This window comes from Sinocyclocheilus grahami, unplaced genomic scaffold (assembly GCF_001515645.1).
Source record: "Sinocyclocheilus grahami isolate Dianchi unplaced genomic scaffold, SAMN03320097.WGS_v1.1 scaffold56.1, whole genome shotgun sequence".
Lineage (NCBI taxonomy): Eukaryota > Metazoa > Chordata > Actinopteri > Cypriniformes > Cyprinidae > Sinocyclocheilus > Sinocyclocheilus grahami.
Genome location: NW_015505235.1, coordinates 1,498,835 through 1,517,655, shown reverse-complemented (window position 1 = coordinate 1,517,655; position 18,821 = coordinate 1,498,835). Strand labels below are relative to the sequence as shown.

At 36.1% G+C, this 18,821-nt stretch overlaps 2 protein-coding genes across 2 annotated transcripts in view; one reads left to right on the top strand and one right to left on the bottom strand.

Moving 5' to 3' along the window:
• tbc1d30 (TBC1 domain family, member 30) overlaps positions 1–12,280 on the bottom strand; it is a 15,698-nt gene extending 3,418 nt beyond the window's left edge. The window contains exons 1-10 of the mRNA XM_016270436.1: positions 11,567–12,280; positions 10,484–10,648; positions 4,803–5,005; positions 4,082–4,250; positions 3,821–3,989; positions 3,581–3,686; positions 3,309–3,415; positions 2,254–2,396; positions 1,530–1,736; positions 1,357–1,422 (exon numbers count right to left, since the gene is read on the bottom strand). Coding sequence (XP_016125922.1) covers positions 1,357–1,422; positions 1,530–1,736; positions 2,254–2,396; positions 3,309–3,415; positions 3,581–3,686; positions 3,821–3,989; positions 4,082–4,250; positions 4,803–5,005; positions 10,484–10,648; positions 11,567–12,080 — 1,849 coding nt within the window. The 5' untranslated portion in view covers positions 12,081–12,280. The remainder of the gene's footprint in view (positions 1–1,356; positions 1,423–1,529; positions 1,737–2,253; positions 2,397–3,308; positions 3,416–3,580; positions 3,687–3,820; positions 3,990–4,081; positions 4,251–4,802; positions 5,006–10,483; positions 10,649–11,566) is intronic.
• A 783-nt stretch (positions 12,281–13,063) lies between these two features.
• gnsa (glucosamine (N-acetyl)-6-sulfatase a) lies at positions 13,064–18,042 on the top strand. Its single transcript, XM_016270326.1, has 14 exons — positions 13,064–13,371; positions 13,507–13,566; positions 13,782–13,988; positions 14,096–14,161; positions 15,161–15,259; positions 15,342–15,509; positions 15,588–15,670; positions 15,752–15,870; positions 15,958–16,061; positions 16,391–16,492; positions 16,683–16,793; positions 16,867–16,977; positions 17,101–17,261; positions 17,371–18,042. The coding sequence occupies exons 1-14, from the start codon at positions 13,192–13,194 to the stop codon at positions 17,444–17,446; spliced, it is 1,647 nt and encodes a 548-aa protein (XP_016125812.1). The 5' UTR covers positions 13,064–13,191; the 3' UTR covers positions 17,447–18,042.
• Positions 18,043–18,821: the final 779 nt, after the last annotated feature.

Sequence of the window (18,821 nt, the reverse complement as noted above, 5' to 3'; positions counted from 1 at the left end):
ATATATATATATATATATATATATATATATATATATATATATATTCTGTTTATGTAGGCTATATACTGTATTCTATATACAGTACCAGTCAAAAGTTTGGACACACGAATGGGAAGTGTGTCCAAACTTTTGACTATACTGTACTATAATATAGCCTACACACAGAATATTGGCCAATATATCGGTTTTGGTCTTTTTTTTACTCCCAAATATCGGTATCGGCATTGGCCCCCAAAAAACCCATATCAGTCGGGCTTTAATATAAATTATATATACACTACGGTTTAAAATTTTGGGGTCAGTACATATTTTATTTTAATTTTGAAAGTAATGAATGCTTTATTAGGCAAAAGTGACAGTGTACATTTATAATGCATATATAATATAATAGACTACTTTTAGATTACTTTTGAATTAAAACTTAAAAATTCCTATTATAATAAATATAAAATAAATTATATACCTGTATACACACACACAATGTATAATTTACTATATAATAAATTACTATAGAAATAATATAAATATAAATAAATTCTACATAATTATACAATTTTATATATAATTTTTTTTTTTATAATGTGCAGTTATGAATTATGCACATTAAGAATGTGTTCTAAAAATAATTAGGGCCTATTATGAATTAATTTTCAAATAAATTAATGCCGTTAATTAAATGCTTTTAATCTTTTAATTCAATCAAAAAAATGGCAGTGAAGACTTGAACTTTCTATTCATCCCATAATCTACATAAAAATAATAAATTCTATCGAATATAAAATAAAATTTATAAAAAATTATTACAAAAATGTAAACTTTTTAAATAGTGTGCAGTTATGAATTGCTCAAAAATACTGTGTGTGTTCTGTGAATTTGTGTTCTGAAAATAAATAGGGCCTATTATGAATTCATGTTGACTTTAATTCTCTATTATATCCTGTAGATATGCTACTCCAATATTACATGTTCCATCCCATCAATCAATCAATCAATCAGTCAATCAAAATAATATATATAAAGTTTTTTTGTGTGGCATTTTTGCCTTTATTAGTTTAGGACAGTATTTTCAGACAGGAAGCAAAGTGGGAGAGAGAGAGAGGGGGATGGGATCGGGAAAGGTCAACAAGACCATGTGCCAATATTTTAAGAAATGTAAATGTAAAAGTAATTAACAAGCTTTAGCATGAACCAATCCCCTGCAAAGCAAATATCATGATTTTAATCAATTCAGCTTTCACCAAAATGCCAAACAAAGTGTGATTGCATTACACAGTAGCAGACCCGACACCGATCAAAACAGCTCTACTGCACCAATTATCTAGAATGCAACCATAGTTGACCCACAAAAATCAGTACCAGTGTGGTGCTTCTGCTGTTTACTGGCTTGATGAGGTTCAATAGTTTCAGCTTCCACGCGAGGTCCTGGGAAAAATGTCACAACAACACACTGACCAACACTACATATTATCCCTTCTGTCACTTCCTGAACTCATCTACAACTGTAACACGCTCAAAATGAAGATCTGTACCTGTGTGGATGTACAGGAGCCCAGCCTGCTGCTGTTGTTTCTGTTTGATGCGTGAGTACTGTTTCTTCAGCGCACTGATGTCGGTGCTCATGCGCTCCAGCATCATGCTGTTGATTGCCGCCTGGTGCTCGGCCCGTCCCGCGCCCACTGCCCCGGGACTCATCTCGGCCATGTTACTGCCGTGAGAGCTCTGCTCCGCTCTCTGATCTGCAGGCCAGATGAAAACATCCAAAATGAAAATGCAAGAATATCTGAGAAACGTTTTGTTGAGTAACTTGAGTAATGGCTGCGTCAGCTTCTTTTTTTTTTAAACCTTTCATTTGTTTAGTTGCACTGGAACTGAAGGCTGTAATTAAGGACAGCTGGAATGAGTCGACCCACCTCAGATACAACAAGAACTAACAAATGCACTGAGAATTAAATCCATTTGAGGACAAATTCAGACAGGATTGGGAAGGATTTGCCAGGGTTAGGTTGGCAGAGTGAGCTACACAGAGCTCATATTTGCATTACTCCATGAGATCACCCGTATTTTGACAATGCCAATACAGCTTTAGTGACTCATAAAATGTTAAACATTACATGAAACATCTTGTGCATTTGATAAATTCCTGTGTTTAGCAGGATATAAATCATGGAGCAGGAGTGACGTTTGTAACCTCACAGACTGCACTAATAAATCTGCTTTCAGCTTTTGGCTTATGAAAGATAATTAGACACAGACCTTTAAGGTGCTTTTGGTATCTTTGGATCTCAGGGGCCAGAAGTCCTCCAAGAGGCCCCAGGCAACCCAGAGCAGTGACAATAGAGTCTTCATCATCCATGTCAGCATCATCATCATCACTCTCCCATCCATGGAGTGCAAGACTATACATGGGGGAAAAAAACAATATTATGCATACAATAAAACAGACATTATAATATGAAAAAGTAACACATTTTAAAAAATAAAACAGAAAGAAAAACCCAGAAAATTTATTAAATTATTAAATTATGCAGATTAAATTATGTAAAAATAATTGTTGTATTTATTAATAAAATAATTGTAACATTTTAAAAATAGAAACAAAAATAAAGTACTAAACTTTAAGACATGAAGTAATTAAATATGAAAATATAAAGAAATTAATTAATAAAATTGAAAAATAAAATACTTTTTAGAATGTTTTTAAAATTAAATGAAATTAAAATGAATTAAAATATAATATAATATAATAAAAAAAGAATAACACTAAAAATATAATTAAATATTTTGCAGAATAAAATAGATAGATAAAATAGAAAACAAATATTTAAAAAATAATACAACATAAAATACAAAAAATTAAGAACAAAATAATCCAAACTAATTTAATTAAATAACTGAAATATGTAAATAAATATTTTAAAATAGACAGAAATAAATGTACATGCTTTATTATTGCACTGTTGCTTGCCTACATCTCTTCTTAAAAGTCAAAAATTATAATTAAACTGAGTATAACGCTTGTGAAGATAAGGCAGAACATTTGCATTTGATATTTGCATGCCAATATACACACGTGTGTGTCTAACTGAAAATCAAGTGTTTACTATTGTCATTTTGCATTACTGACACACTATTTTCCTATTTAATACTGTAAAGTTGCTTTGACACAATCTGTATTGTTAAAAGCGCTATATAAATAAAGGTGACGTGCCATAAAACGACACCCTGCAGTCATGTTCACGTTTTATGACTACTAAACTCTCACGGATGCCATCTGTGCTGTGGGCGTCGAGTGTCTTCAGCTCTCATACCTGCTGTTCGCTCTGACAGGGCTCGGGAATGGGGTGATGTTGTAGGTGTATTTCTCCCTGAGCTCAGCCAGCTGGGGGAACGGGAACGGGGCCATGGAGTAGACCGTCTGTCAGGACGAAAACACACACTTTTAGCCCCAAAAGCAAACTTCCGGCATTTTCAACACTATTTTGCAACATTAAAGCTATTATAGTTGATTTAGTTATATGATAAGGTTTATATACAATTAATTACATTAATTATTCAAGATCTTTTATATGCTTAGTCTTACCTGCATGAGGTCATTGGAGTCGATAAGGTTGTGCTCCAGCATTTCCTGCGTCAGGCATCCCATAGTACTATAAAATTCATCTGCAGTCTGGCACTCCTCAATTCGCCTGAGAGAGAGAGAGATGCAGAATGCTTAATACAAGCTGAAAATTATCTCATATTTAATTTATGATCACATTTTTCTTTGGAATCTGGCCTACTCTACCACTCTCTATCATGGACAGGTGATTGATAAACTTACTCTCCAAGTTTGGCCCAGATGGCGAGAGCTACACGCAGTAGCATTTCAGAGCCCTCAAAGAAGACCGAGTCCCAGATCTTCAGCACGGTGTGATGGGGTAAACAAGTGGCAAACATGGTCAGAAACCACTGCATGGTGAAGACGTTGGTGAGCGGAGGCTCATAGCTCCCTGAAACACAATGCCGACACAATGCAGTTGACCTGGAACAGACATCGTTCTTTTGCATCCATATGCTGTATATATACAGGGTTGCTACACACCTCCTCCTTCCCGATTGGCTACTTTCTGGAGATGGTGGAGATGCTGAGAAAGTTCTGGAAGCTTAAGTCGCAGCAGATCTCTGAATACGGCCATGTCCACTGAGAGGGCTCGCAGGTTATTGGCGAAGTAACTATCGGGAAGCACTTTATCAATCAAATAGATCATCACCTTTCAAAAAACAATAATAAAAGATAATGAATTTTAGCATATTTTCTTGCTTATATAATAATATGAATGCATGAAATAATTATTAAATATTAAATAAAAAACAATAAAATATAAAAAAAACAAATGTGATTTGACCAATAAAATTATTTTAAAAAAATTAATTAAAATTTTTAAATTAAATAGAAAAAAATATGAAAATTGAAAAAAAATTTTTTTTAATTTAAATTAAAAAAGAAATCTAAAGGAGATTAAATACAATAGAAAGATAAACAAAAATAATAAATATATAATAAAAAAATATTCACATAAATAAATAAAATCACACGCACACACACGTGTTATATGTATGTTGGATAACTGTTGGATGAATAATTTCCAAATTTTTATCATAGATTAAGTTGCAATTCTGGTTGCAAATAAAATAAAAATTAAGGCATCAAGAAAGGATTGCCTCTGATGCCTCCTCAAAAATAAATAAAAAACAAGTAAATAACAGTCAAAAATAAATGTTTTTAAAAAAAATTCTCAGAGCTCATAGGTGTCTAGGCAAACCTTCAATGCATCTCCTTCATTTCCCTCTGTGACCTCCAGGATGAGGGCGGCCAGAACATTGAAGCCCTGACAGTATCCGACAGTCTTGTTCCAGCGGGCGTATGCCAGCAGCACCCGCTTCAGCACCACGCGGTCCTGCTCCGCCTCCTGGCCACAGTATGAACTGCAGCCGGTCCTGTGCAGGTCCTGAATGAGGCAGGAAACAAAGTGTTACAGGTCTTATGTAAATAATAAGCACACTGAACTTTGCACACTTGTGCACACGTGCCCAATAGATCACTGTTCTCTCTCATCCAGACCTACACAAACACACCTCCTATTACATTACCCACTAACTGACGCACTACAATGAGCAAATATCCTGCTGCACCATATAACCTTTTATCTGACTCAATTCCATTAAAGATCTGACGCAAAAACGCCTACTCTAAAGCCACGATTTATTTACTTGCCTTATAATGACTGTACAGCTTGTATTGCCTATTTAGTGACTTTAAAAAAAAAAAGAAAAGAAATGTGTATACATACATATATATATATATATATATAATACACCTTAAAATTAAATAACATTGGAAGCCCATTTCTGCCATAAAATAAAATAAAAATAATAAAGGTAATATGTGACATTTACCTTTTTTTCCCTTGCAATTTGGAATTTTTATTTCACAATTTGGACTTTTTTACTCACAATTCTTCTCTCTCACGTGAAATAAAAAATAAAGGGAATTGTGACTTAAGTTTTTTTTCTTGCAGATGCGAGTTTATTCCTTATAATTCTGACTTCTTTTTCTCAAAATTACGAGAAAAATGTCCAAATTGTGAGATATGAACACAATTTTACAAAAAAAGATGATTTTATCCTGTGGCATAAACAAGCTTCCATAAATAACTGCTTAAATAATTGTCTTAAAATAAAAAAGTAACTACATATATGACATCCGTGAGACAATGATGACCATATAAAGACGTCTCCTCTGCAGCTGCAGGTGTCTCATTAACAAATGAATGAAGGGATGTTGTGTAATCACCACTCATTAAAAAAACTGAAAATATCCAACTAAAACGCACAGACAAGTAGTTAAACAAGAAAATAGGAATGGTTTGGTCAATTCATCACATCATAAAGTTCTCTTTATATACTGTATATATATATATATATTCCTTTATATTCTTGATACCTCTTCTTACAAATTGACTAACTTGCATCCCTTTTGTAACTCATTAATAATAAGGTTTGTTTTCATTCAATGGCTCTTTATTTTTGGCAGGCAGGTTACCTAACTCATATTTTTAAGTCTCTTCTTTGTCTAACAGGAATAAATACCAAAAAACCAACAGAAATGACTGGAAACGACAAGTGTATTAGTGTATTATTATCGACCACGAAAAACCAAACGCGAAATATCGAATAGTTGATCAATGTCGCTGTCCGTTGCAGAGCGGTGCTGAATCTCACTTCCGCCTGCGGTTTCTTCCGGATAGACGACACCATCATGCATCAAGACGAAATAAACTATTTTTTTCCCACTGTTAAGGCGTCATATTGAGCAATGAAGAGTTATAACAACCCGATTAATTCTTTACAGTGCTGTAACGTTCACAGTAGCCATTGCTAAAGATGCTAAATCCTGTCAAACGCGCATTTAAACAACTCTACCTCACCAACACAAAAGCGGCTACTTCTCCTAGACTTTTTTCCTGGTACATAAAAATAAATAAACACCAACCCGTGTCCATCTCTGTCATAGTTCCATGCGATAAATAACAATCAGGAGTAGAATGGCACCATTTCTGTATTTCACTCGTCAGCCGGCGCTGTTCCGGATTAACCTACATGATTACAATCATCTGTCCAGCCCTCCTCCTGCACTCATGTTCCATTACACGACACGACACAAGGGTCTGAATGAAGAGCAGTAGGCATGTGCACTGTAATACACCTTTTATATTAAAAAAGGGGCATTTTTACTCAAACTTTTAAAGCAATGACCAATTAACAAAGACATAATATTTAAAAGTGAGCATAATATTTAATAACAAATTATTTCGTATTATTATTATATTATTAAACCAATTTCAGGACACCTCAAATTCAAAACTTTTTTTTCCAGTTTTAAAATTATATTAACATATATACTACTTATACAGTTTACTGAAATATATAATTCACAATTATATTAAAATAGCATATATATATATATATATATATATATATATAAATTATAAAAATTAGGCCTATATTGAATACACAAAATATGGGAAGGCCCTTTAGGTCACCTAATTATTACAAAAACACCATTCTACATTCAGCACCAGCGCACATAAAAGGGCGGAGGAAATCCTAGCAACAGTTTTATCTATAATGACAGGGCAAAGATTAATAATGAATAAAAAGAATGCGTTTAAAGCATGCTGTATTCACCTGGCTCTAGGGTGCACAGCAGGCGCGGCGCTCTTCTAGAGATGCCGTTGCGTTTCTTCAGCACATTACTGATAATATTACCGACTCCTCCTGCTGCATTCTGCCGTTTCACACAAACCCTCGACCTCTTAGAGGAAACAAACCGTTCCTGCTTCATCTGGAGAAAAACCTGAGGGGTCCGTTTGACCGCGCATTTACAACGATCTCATCCCGAGAATCATTTCATCTAAAAAAAAAAATCCTACTCGTTATGATCGACCCGATTAATAAATCAGAGGAAAACAACACATTCGCGCATCCTTTATCCTCATACGTGAAGATGCATGTCTGTACTTGAAGCATATGATTTTTAAGTAGAATAAAAGCATCAAAGGTGATCGAAAAGAACGCGGAGGATGGGAGAGGCGGAATATCGCAGTGATGCGCGTGTCTCACACCCACATATGAGCGTCACATTCCGGGTTGAGAGGGAGGAGGGACCGCTGGAGCTCTGGAGGATGGGCTACAGACCAGAAACAGCTGAAGAAAACAATGGCCTGAACATTCATGACTAGTGCCATGCTGCCATGCTGCCAACTTCAGCCTTAATCTTTAACAAGGAGGAATAAGGAAATAAAATACTACATACTCTTAAAAATTTCCAAAAGAGGGGTTTCGCAGAGATGACATAGAAGCAGCAATTTTGTTTTCCAAAAAAAAAAATTCAGTGAACAGTTCTTACTAGAACCTTTTTTTTTTCAGTGTGAAAAGCATTTATAAAAAACTAAAGAACATTTTGGGGAGTGGATTGGAGAGATTCTATGAATGCCAAAGGTTCTTCATGGAACCATATATTCCAGTAAAGAACCTTTACTTTAAGAATACAAGAAAATCTAAAAGTAAACATTCTTGATTTAGGACCCGATTAGAGTAAAAGAGTAGAGTAATCACCATAAATTCAGTCATTTTACACAAGCAGGCTGAATCATTTACAAAGGAACTGTTGTACTGTTTGAACATGGAGGAAGTAGTAAATTATTTTATTAATTAATTATTAGTGAAAGAAATAATCAAAAAAGGTAGGTTTTCTTTGAATTGGTCTCAAATTATTCCAAATTCAAGTAACTATCCTGACAACAGGGTAAATCAGGCAAATTTGATCATTAAAATTTCTTAATGATTGCCCAAAAGTTTCCAAATTTACCTGAACTCACTCACCCTATGAAGAGAGCACCCTTAATGCTACTAATGAGAGAGACACAAAACAGTTGTTTAAAAAATTCCGGCAAAAAAAAAAAAGAGTCCTGATATGAAAAAATATATATTATATTTTTTCCATTGGATGATAAGCATTCTAGTATTTTTTCTGACATGCATTCAGTGAGAAAACGGTGATAAATCATGCTACTCATGTTTACAAAAATAAACATGTCAACAAATAAAAAAACTGAACCATAACCATTCACAACTACAAAGTGACACCTCTTGCAATAAGAATAGACATTGACTGATGAATGGCAACCATGCAGAGTTATGGTTTTGATGTGATTTCATACTGTACCTGTTTGACAGTACTTGTCACGCTGCGTGTAGATAAAATAGAGGAAAAAGACATTAAAAGATGGAAGGCCGCTGTATTTGTTGGACATGCTTGTGCCTGAACCAAATACATAAAACAAAAGCACCCACTGCATCCAAATGTGTAAAGGAATTACTGCTGCACAATGACTACACAATGACTAATTTCCGAGCAAAATGCAAATACAAATTTGAGACCAATAGTTCAACAACATTACAGTGCAAATTTGCATGTAAGTGTCATAAACTCATCACATGAATGAGTCGCCTCTGAAACCGAATGGATTGAATTTCAGTGATATTGAACATAGTCTGTGTTCTGGATCTAATGCAAATAATTAAATTGTAAAGGTGAGGAGGAGTCAATCCTGTGATAGTGGTGAGATATTTGAGAGCACTGTCTTCTAAAACATCAACAGAGAACTAGAACAAGGTGAAGAAAAAATGCATTTGATACATGGGACCCAGAGCTTTTCAGCAACCGCTACCTATACTACACACCCTTTTAAAGTTATAATTCATCCAAAAATGAAAATGTACTCCTCTTCAGGCCATCCAAGATGTATATGAGCTTGTTTCTTCAGGACAGATTTGGATCCTCTGCAGTGAATGGGTGCTGTGCAAATAATCGAATGCGATGATCATGCACATCTCGTCAGTAAAGTCAGTTCTGTGATTAGTAGTAAATCTCCATCACCTGCTTTCAGATGGAGCAGCATTTACTACACCGAGCCATGGTTCACTGACAAGCACAGCCCTAATGGGTGCCGTCAGAATGAGAGTCCAAACAGCTGATAAAAATGTCTTCTAAAACATCAACAGAGAACTAGAACAAGGTGAAGAAAAAATGCATTTGATACATGGGACCCAGAGCTTTTCAGCAACCGCTACCTATACTACACACCCTTTTAAAGTTATAATTCATCCAAAAATGAAAATGTACTCCTCTTCAGGCCATCCAAGATGTATATGAGCTTGTTTCTTCAGGACAGATTTGGATCCTCTGCAGTGAATGGGTGCTGTGCAAATAATCGAATGCGATGATCATGCACATCTCGTCAGTAAAGTCAGTTCTGTGATTAGTAGTAAATCTCCATCACCTGCTTTCAGATGGAGCAGCATTTACTACACCGAGCCATGGTTCACTGACAAGCACAGCCCTAATGGGTGCCGTCAGAATGAGAGTCCAAACAGCTGATAAAAATATCACAATAATCCACAAGTAACCCACATCACTCCAGTCCACCAATTAATGTCTTGTGACATTAAACGTCTTAATTATGGATTTGTTTGCAGCTTTTGACTTCACAAGATGTTAATTGACGGACTGGAGTGGTGTGGATTATTGTGATGGTTTTATCAGCTGTTTGGACTTGAATTCTGACGGCACCCATTCACTGCAGAGGATCCATTGACGAGTGAATGATATAATGCTGTATTTCTCCAAATCTGTTCTCATTAAAAAACAAACTCATCTACATCTTGGATGGCCTGAGGGTTTCAGCAAATTTTCATTTTTAGGTGAACTATTCCTTTAAGGAATAACAGACATCAAGCGTTAGTGAAAGCAAAGACCTGCTCTCGATCTAGAATACATTAGTCTTCAAATAGCAAAGAAAGCCTTGGGTAATATAACACTGACTACTTAAAGCAATAATGACTGGAAGAGGAGTGAAATGAGAGAATGATTTGTAATTACGTCTTTTCTGAGAGATGGCTTGCAGGCAGGCGGTGACTATATCACAGTTCTTCTGAAACTTCTGCCGAAGTCTGTCCTTCCTCTTGACCTGACGCACCAGTTTGGCCGACTGCACTCCAATACGATACTTCACTTCCTGAATGATCCACTTCAGCTCCTCTGGACCTGAGCACAAAATAAAGCTGGTTTAAATCTATAGGATTTTAATCTATTCATTTTTTAGGAAATACAAAAAGCACACAAATCTCAAATTAATGTGTGCAAAACTTGGAATTTATGTAGACAGATTAAGATCATTATGATTGACTTAACACTGTGTGTACGTGTGTATACAAAAGACCTCTGTATGTAAATTGTCATTATGGCCTACAGAGAACCTGAGCACCTGAGACAACAATTAAATTACTTCAGCAAACAAAGGGTTAAGTTTTAACTGGCTCTCAGATTGGCATTAAAACTGGGTCAGTTCTGCAATGTGGCACACTAAATCTAAAACCTAATCATATTGAGAGAATGTGAACTACACAATTTTTCAAAACCTCAAAAGGAAACACCTACATCTAGACTTTATTTTATATCATGATTTGAACATAAATAAATATGGGTTCTCAAAAAAAGGAAAGATTCTGTAAATTATTCAAATACATCATTCAAAAGAACTTCATAAGGCACATACAAAAAATTGAATAATTAAGATTTGAATATCATTAAGATTTTAATGTTTTTGAAAGAAGACTCACCAAGGCTGTAACAATTATGCATATAAAATGTAGGACCATGTGACACTGAAGACTGGAATAAAGATGCTGAAAATGTATCTTTGACCACAGAAATAAATGACATATTAAAACAGATTAATATAGAAAACAGTTATTCTAAATTGTAATATTTCACAATGTTACAGATCTTACTGTATTTTTAAACAAATTAATGCAGCCTTCTTTCGTCTTTCAAAAACACGAAAAACTGTAATTATTCCAAACTTTTGGAATAATGATAGTGTATGATTTACATAAATAAGAATACATTGACAGTTTGAGTCGAATGTAACTGACTTCACTTGAAAAAGAAAGTGGCGCTCACCTTTTTGAGCCAGGTATTTCACCTGATGGCGCCTCGTGTGCTTCTCCTGAAGTTCTTGGAGAAAGCTGGAGCCAGTGTTACTCCTGCCCAGGAAGGCTTCTGAGCTGGAGGCTTCGGTCGAGCTGTCCACCCCTCTGACATTACTGTATGTGTCATAGAGCTCCACTAACAGACAGTCCACTATAGATGATGCGCGGGACGCTCTCAGATCCTCTTCATCCGAATACACACCTCCTCCTCCTCCTCCTCTCTCCATACGGATCTCTCCAGCTGCTGCTCCATGAGGCACTTTTGCGCACTTGCATAGTGAGACTGAAGCTGTTTTGGCGCACTCACAGTATCCATCCGATACTGAACGTCCCTTTGAAGCCCATTTGTGAAACGCGGAGAAGCCGTCAAGGTACGACGCACCTGAGTTGAGGAAAACTCCGCTCTCCTCCTCCTCCTCCTCCGAGCAGATGCCACATATGTCTATCTCCTTAAGTTCCTCTTTGGCCACTTCCACATCAGACATGTTTTAGCCCTCTTTAAAGTTCAACATTACACATGCTGCGCATAAGTACAACCCAAAGAGTGTTTTAGATGAATCAATAAGGAACTCGAGTTCCGGGTGTGTTCCATTCCTCGAGCGGGGTTGGCAGCGCCTTGCCCAGGCTCCACTTTCCTTCCTGATCGTTCTCAATCCTGACTGCACGCCCCTGCAGCAGGAATAGTTCAACCCACCGCCGACACTTTCAAACAAAAAGTTTTAAAACAACAGGTGACTGAGAAATATACAGCTTTTGTTTTTTTCACTACAACAACATTTGTAAATAAAAAATACTCCTCAATTGTTTGTAAATGAACGTGTCCAAATAAATAAATAGCATCTGGTAAAAACTACGCTTATAACATCAATATCCGAGATGAAAATGTAAATATATAGTATATTTGTAAATGAGTTTAATTTAATCAAAATTAATTTAAATACACGTCAGTTTAACCATTACTGAATGTTTCTCTACCATATTTTCACAGTAAAATTACGTTACTAAAATATCGTTAAAATGATTTTAAAAATGTTGATATGTTTAAAGGGGTCTGGTTTTCAAAATTAAAGCGAGAAACTAGTAATATTGTATATTATTAACATATACAACTTTAGTGACATAGTAGAGATTTAAGCAGTCGAGATGATAAAAAGAGATCACATAAGCCACAAAACATTAATTTTATGAATGACATCATGCCTTTGAGCGTAAACATCAGCTGACCGGAGACTCCACGTGACTGAAACAGGACAGTTTTATTAATCCTACTATGACGACGGGTAAGAGCATGAATATTAATGACGCAAACTGATGGACTGGATTCTGATTGGCTGTCAGGCAGACGTTGGTAGGCGGGCCTTATAGTATGCCTGCGAATGGGCTTGGCTTATGAATATAAATTAGGCTACGTGACCAGACGCCACAAGAGGTAACCAGGCAACGTCAGAATGTCTAAATAATATTCATGAAGCAAAAACGTCGCCATAGTATGATTCGTAATTTCGTACACAAGACTAAGCACGCTAGCTGCTCCTCTAAAGGAGCGTTTTCCTTAACCGTATTTAATGCTTGTATCGCAAGTTACTCGTTTAGGTCATGGCTTTATTTGTTTTTAATTCGGCATCAAAGATGGTTTCGTCTCCGTTTGTAATATTACATTGTATTCTCATCTGCGTCACTTTGCATTGTAACAATCTGGCCGAGGCTAAAATGAATCCCAGGCCGAATATAGTTTTAATCCTAACTGATGATCTAGATGTGTCTATCGGAGGAATGGGGAGTATATTTTCTAAGAATGTGTTGTTGTTGTTGTCGTTCTCCGTGGTCGTGATTTCCTCCTTGCATTTAGCATGTATCGTTGCTAAGTAAACGAGCTGCATCATCAGCATCTTGCCATCTCTCGTTCTACAGATCCCTTTGGTGAAGACGAAGAAGCTGATAGGTGACGCTGGGATAACCTTTACAAACACGGTGAGTAGAAATTGTGCTGGATCTGTTCCTTGTTGCATACAAGTGCTATGGGATCTTGCATGTCATCCAAGCTTAAAAAGCCCTCATATAGTTCAACATGAGAATATTTCTAGATTTGTTAGACATAGCAAATCAAATGTGCATTGAGGATCAACCAGCATGCATGTTTGCCATTGCATCGGTCATCTTTTCTTGTCATTTCTTCTCTCGTGTAGTTTGTCGCCAGTCCCCTTTGCTGTCCCAGCCGGGCGAGCATCCTGACGGGCAAATATCCTCATAACCATCATGTGGTCAACAACACGCTGGAGGGCAACTGCAGCAGCACTGCGTGGCAGAAGACCCAAGAGCCCGAGACTTTCCCCGCCTTCCTTCAGAAACACGGCATCTATCAGACCTTCTTTGCTGGGAAGTATCTGAATGAGGTGAAGACGCATACTGGGAGCTTTCATAATGATGAAACCTTTTCTTTGGGTGAATCAAGTTGACAGTACGTCACCTTGAATCATCCATGTCTGTTTCTCTGCTACAGTACGGGAATAAAAAAGCAGGAGGTGTGGAGCACGTTCCTCCAGGCTGGGATCACTGGTTCGCCTTGGTAAGAAAAAGACAGGAGATTATCAGTGCTGTATCATTTAATAATGTAATCATTTCACTGTAAATTATTTTTGACTGTTCATCTACAGCTGTGATGTTATTGTGATGAAAAACTAAATGAAAATGAGCAACTAACTGAAATAAGTACTAAAATTACTAACTGAAATCAATGTAAAAATGAAATTAAAATAAAATAATTCTGAAATATTTTTAAAAGGAAAAACCTAATAAAAAAATAAAAAAGCAAATAAACTGAAAAAATGAGATGAATTCTAAATATATATTTTTTTTAAACTATAATGTTATAAAAATAAAATAAAACAAAAACAAGAGGCCTGGTGGCTTACCTTTGAGAATCACGAGTAGAAGAAGATATAAAAAAAAAATTTAATAGAGAAATAAAAAAAAAATTAAATGAAGAAATGTAAAAAAAAAAAGTAAGAATTAAATAAAGAAATAAAAAAATTCAAAGGGCTTGTGAAATCATAGTAGAGAAATGACAAGCTCTTCAACTTTTCCCATCAGTGCTGCAAAATCTAATTTTAGCTGGAAGGTTAGGAAAACAGTTTGTAGCCTAAAATATAGCATGTTCTTCCCAAACCTTTGCTCATGCAAGAAATACATCCAGAAGAGAAAAAGTATGTTTTCTGAAGCCATTCTAATTGTTTTCCTATTAGCAGCTCCCATGATTCATAGCTCACGTGTCATTGAGAGCAGATTGAAGGTTTTGTTTAGTTTTATTTTATTTTTTCAAAGACCAGAAAAATGTTTGTATGTATTTATTAAAGAGTCTTTCTTTATTTTAATATTTTGTATTTATTTAATTTCGCCGTTTCATTTCTTTATTGAAATGTTATTATTTATATTTTTATTTCTGTATTTCTTTTTAAATTTCTTTTTAATTTCTAATTTATTTTCAGGTTTTTGAAAACAAGTTTTGATTCTAAACCAGATTAGTTTAAAGTGAAATATTTGCAATGATTTGAACATATTCCTACAGGAGAGAAACTCCAAATACTACAACTACACGCTGTCAGTGAACGGCAGGGCGCAGCGGCATGGACAGAACTACAGCGAGGATTACCTTACAGATGTTCTGGTAAGAGCAGATCTCACCTGTGTTCACGAGACTACATCAAACCTCATGCATTTGATGTTCAGTGGCTTCTGATTCCTTCCAGGCCAATATTTCCATTGACTTCCTGGAAAACAAGTCTAACCGCAGGCCTTTCTTCATGATGGTGTCCACACCGGCCCCGCACTCGCCCTGGACAGCCGCTCCTCAGTACGAGAGCAATTTTCCCAACATTAAAGCGCCAAGAGACCCTAACTTTAACGTACACGGCAAGGTACATGCCTGATGTGTCTGAAATATTCTGATTGGATCGTTTTTTGAGAATGTGACAGCATTTCAACCTGCTTTTCAGGACAAGCACTGGCTCATCAGACAAGCAAAGACGCCCATGACAAACTCTTCAGTGGAGTTCTTGGATAACGCCTACAGAAAACGGTATTCAGATGCTTTTAAATCATGCACTTGATATTAATACTGCACATGAAGTAATGCGACACTGATGATCTGTTCCACCAGGTGGCGCACTTTACTATCAGTAGACGACCTGGTGGAGAAGGTGGTGAGAAAGCTGGAGGTCAGAGGAGAGCTTAGCAACACCTATGTCATTTTCACCTCTGACAACGGATACCACACAGGTACACAATGAGTTATATAGCGGAGAAATGTTTTTTCGTTAACTTTACCTAGCTTTTATTTTGTCATGTGTCTGTTTCTTCTCTCAGGCCAGTTTTCTCTTCCGATGGATAAGAGGCAACTCTATGAATTTGATATCAGAGTTCCTCTGTTGGTGCGAGGGCCTAATATCAAACCCAACCAGACAAGCCCGGTAATATAAAAAAGCATTAAAAAAAATTACTTGTTCCTATATTTTCTTATTTTTTATTTCTTCATTTGATTTTTTTCTTTAAATTTGTTTATTTCTGTTTCAGTTTTTATTTTTACTTTCTCACATTATTTCATTTTTATGTATTTGTTATTGGAATTTTTTACTAATCTATTTTTTCCAAAATCTAAGTTTTGATTCTAAACCAGATTTGTTTGTGATGTTTTGCTTGTGTATGCGCGCTATAATAATAGCATGTATATGTAATATTTACATTAACAGAATTTTTTTTTATATAATATTTATTTGCTTTTTTTAATCTGTTTTAACAGTTACTTATAGCAAATATGGATTTGGGTCCAACAATTCTGGACATCGCAGGATACAGCGTCAATGAAACTCAGATGGACGGGATGTCATTTCTTCCTACCATGGTGGATCCTGATTGAATTTATTAACTTTGAAATGATTTTTAAAAAATGCATTAAAGTGCCAATCATTCTTGGTCATTTTGGGCATAATGCATGTTTTTTGTAGTACTTCTTGCTACACGATCAGTATAATTAACTTAAGTGATAAATGAACAAGGGGTTGTGTTTGATTTGACATGTCTTTGTGTCTCAGACCGGTAAAGGGAACAGCAGCACGTGGAGATCTGATGTACTGGTGGAATATGAGGGAGAAGGAAGCAACATCTCAGACCCAGCCTGCCCTCTGCTGGGGCCCGGGGTCTCGGTGAGGCTCTGCGTGCCACAAATAAATAGTCATTACAGTAATGAGTGCTGTAACACAGCTGTTGTCTCTGCAGGAGTGCTTCCCCGACTGTGTGTGTGAAGACTCGTACAATAACACGTACGCCTGCGTTCGCACTGTAGCACAGGCTGCCAACTTACAGTACTGTGAATTTGATGATAACGAGGTAAAAATAAAATATAGTGTTTCCAACAGCTAACTGACAATAATACTGCCAAGTATAATAAAAAAAATATTAATATTTAATGTGTATTAATAACTAATAATAGCACACCGTCTTTGCTTGCAGGTGTTTGTGGAGGTCTATAACCTGACAGCAGACCCGTTTCAGCTGAGTAACATCGCCAAGAGCATCGATCAGGAAGTCCTGGAGAAGATGAACCACCGGCTAATGATGCTGCAGTCCTGCTCGGGACAGTCCTGCAGAACACCAGGCGTCTACGACTCACAGTCAGTGCTTCCTTAACACTTCAACAATCAGCATTCACTGGGAATAGCTGTATTATTATTAACATGGTAGGATATCAAACTTCCAGCTCGCTTGTCACTGTTTCACCAGGTTCAGGTTTGATCCTCGGCTGATGTTCAGCAGCCTCGTGTCTCACAGAAACAAACGACGACAGACGCTGAAGTAGAGCGTGGAGAGGTTTACAGGAACAAGACAAATGGAGGGAAAGAATAAAGGGCACTGAAAAAGAAGCCCTCTTGTTGCCTTTATATCCTGACGTTCCCCCAAAGACGCCCAGTCTCTCCTCCTCTGATGAGGTCATCAGGGTGCGCCAGGGTACCAAACACACCACAGACACTTTCAGACAGGACGACCTTCATCCCCTCCAGCTCTCATTCACATCAGATCCTCACAAACTGCCAGCTGACACACATCTGTGAGAGCATTCACATCATATTCCTCTTTATTCTCAATTAATGTTCAGTTTTGCTGCTTTAATAATAACACAGGATATTGTCTTTATTTTAATGTTTTGAAAATGTTGTTTTACTTTTGCTTTAAACACATGCACAGTTTTGACCTTGAGCTCCAATTTTGTAATGCATTTGAAAATTGTTGGATTATTTGTGTTTGCCAGATGTGTCTGAAACATTTCACTCCACGTATTCGGTTATAAAAGTATTTACAACTGCACTAAGCCTGCCTTTTATGATAAACACTTAGAATGAAAGCTTGTTTTTGGCTACAGGATAAAAAATAAAAAAAGGTCATTGCAACTTTTTATCTTACAATTTGGATTTTTCCCCCCCCTTGCAATTCTGAGTTTATATCACAATTTTGACTTTTTTTTCCCCAATTGCAAGATATAAACTCACATTTCTGAGAAAAAAAATTGTGAGATGTAAACTCCGAATTCTGACTTTTGTCTCATAACAAATACCGAGAATTCTCAGAATTGTGTTTATTTTTTTTGTTTCTATCACAGAATAATAAACAAAAAATAATTGGTAATTGCAACTTTTTACATCAGAATTCAGTTATTTTTTTCTTGTTACAAATCTCACAATTCAGACTTCTCAGAATTGCAACTTTATATATAATAAAAGAGTTATAAATGGACTTTTCTGCTCAGAATTGAGTTTATATCTTGCAATTCTGATTTTCAAATTCTGAAGTCCGAATTGTGAGATTAAAAGTTGTTTATTTTTTATCCCATAGCAGAAATAGGCTTACATATGATAATGAACTACAGTATTTTTTAATGCGCAATATACCTTATTATATAAAAATATTCTCTCACTTTTTCAGTTCCTGTCACTTGCGTATGGCAGCACACAATCTGTGTTTGGACAGACATTTCACTTGAATTAACAACTAAAAGATTCACTAACTAAGTGCAAATATTGTATTTAGCATTTCATTATTGCAACCCAAACTTGCGGTGGTAAGGGACTGTTTTACTTTCAGACTACTACCTAACCTTCATCAATCTTCTGCTGTGACTGGCAATATCTCAAATCACCCAAAGTGATCTGAGAGGCGGCAGACATAAGCAGATCTTT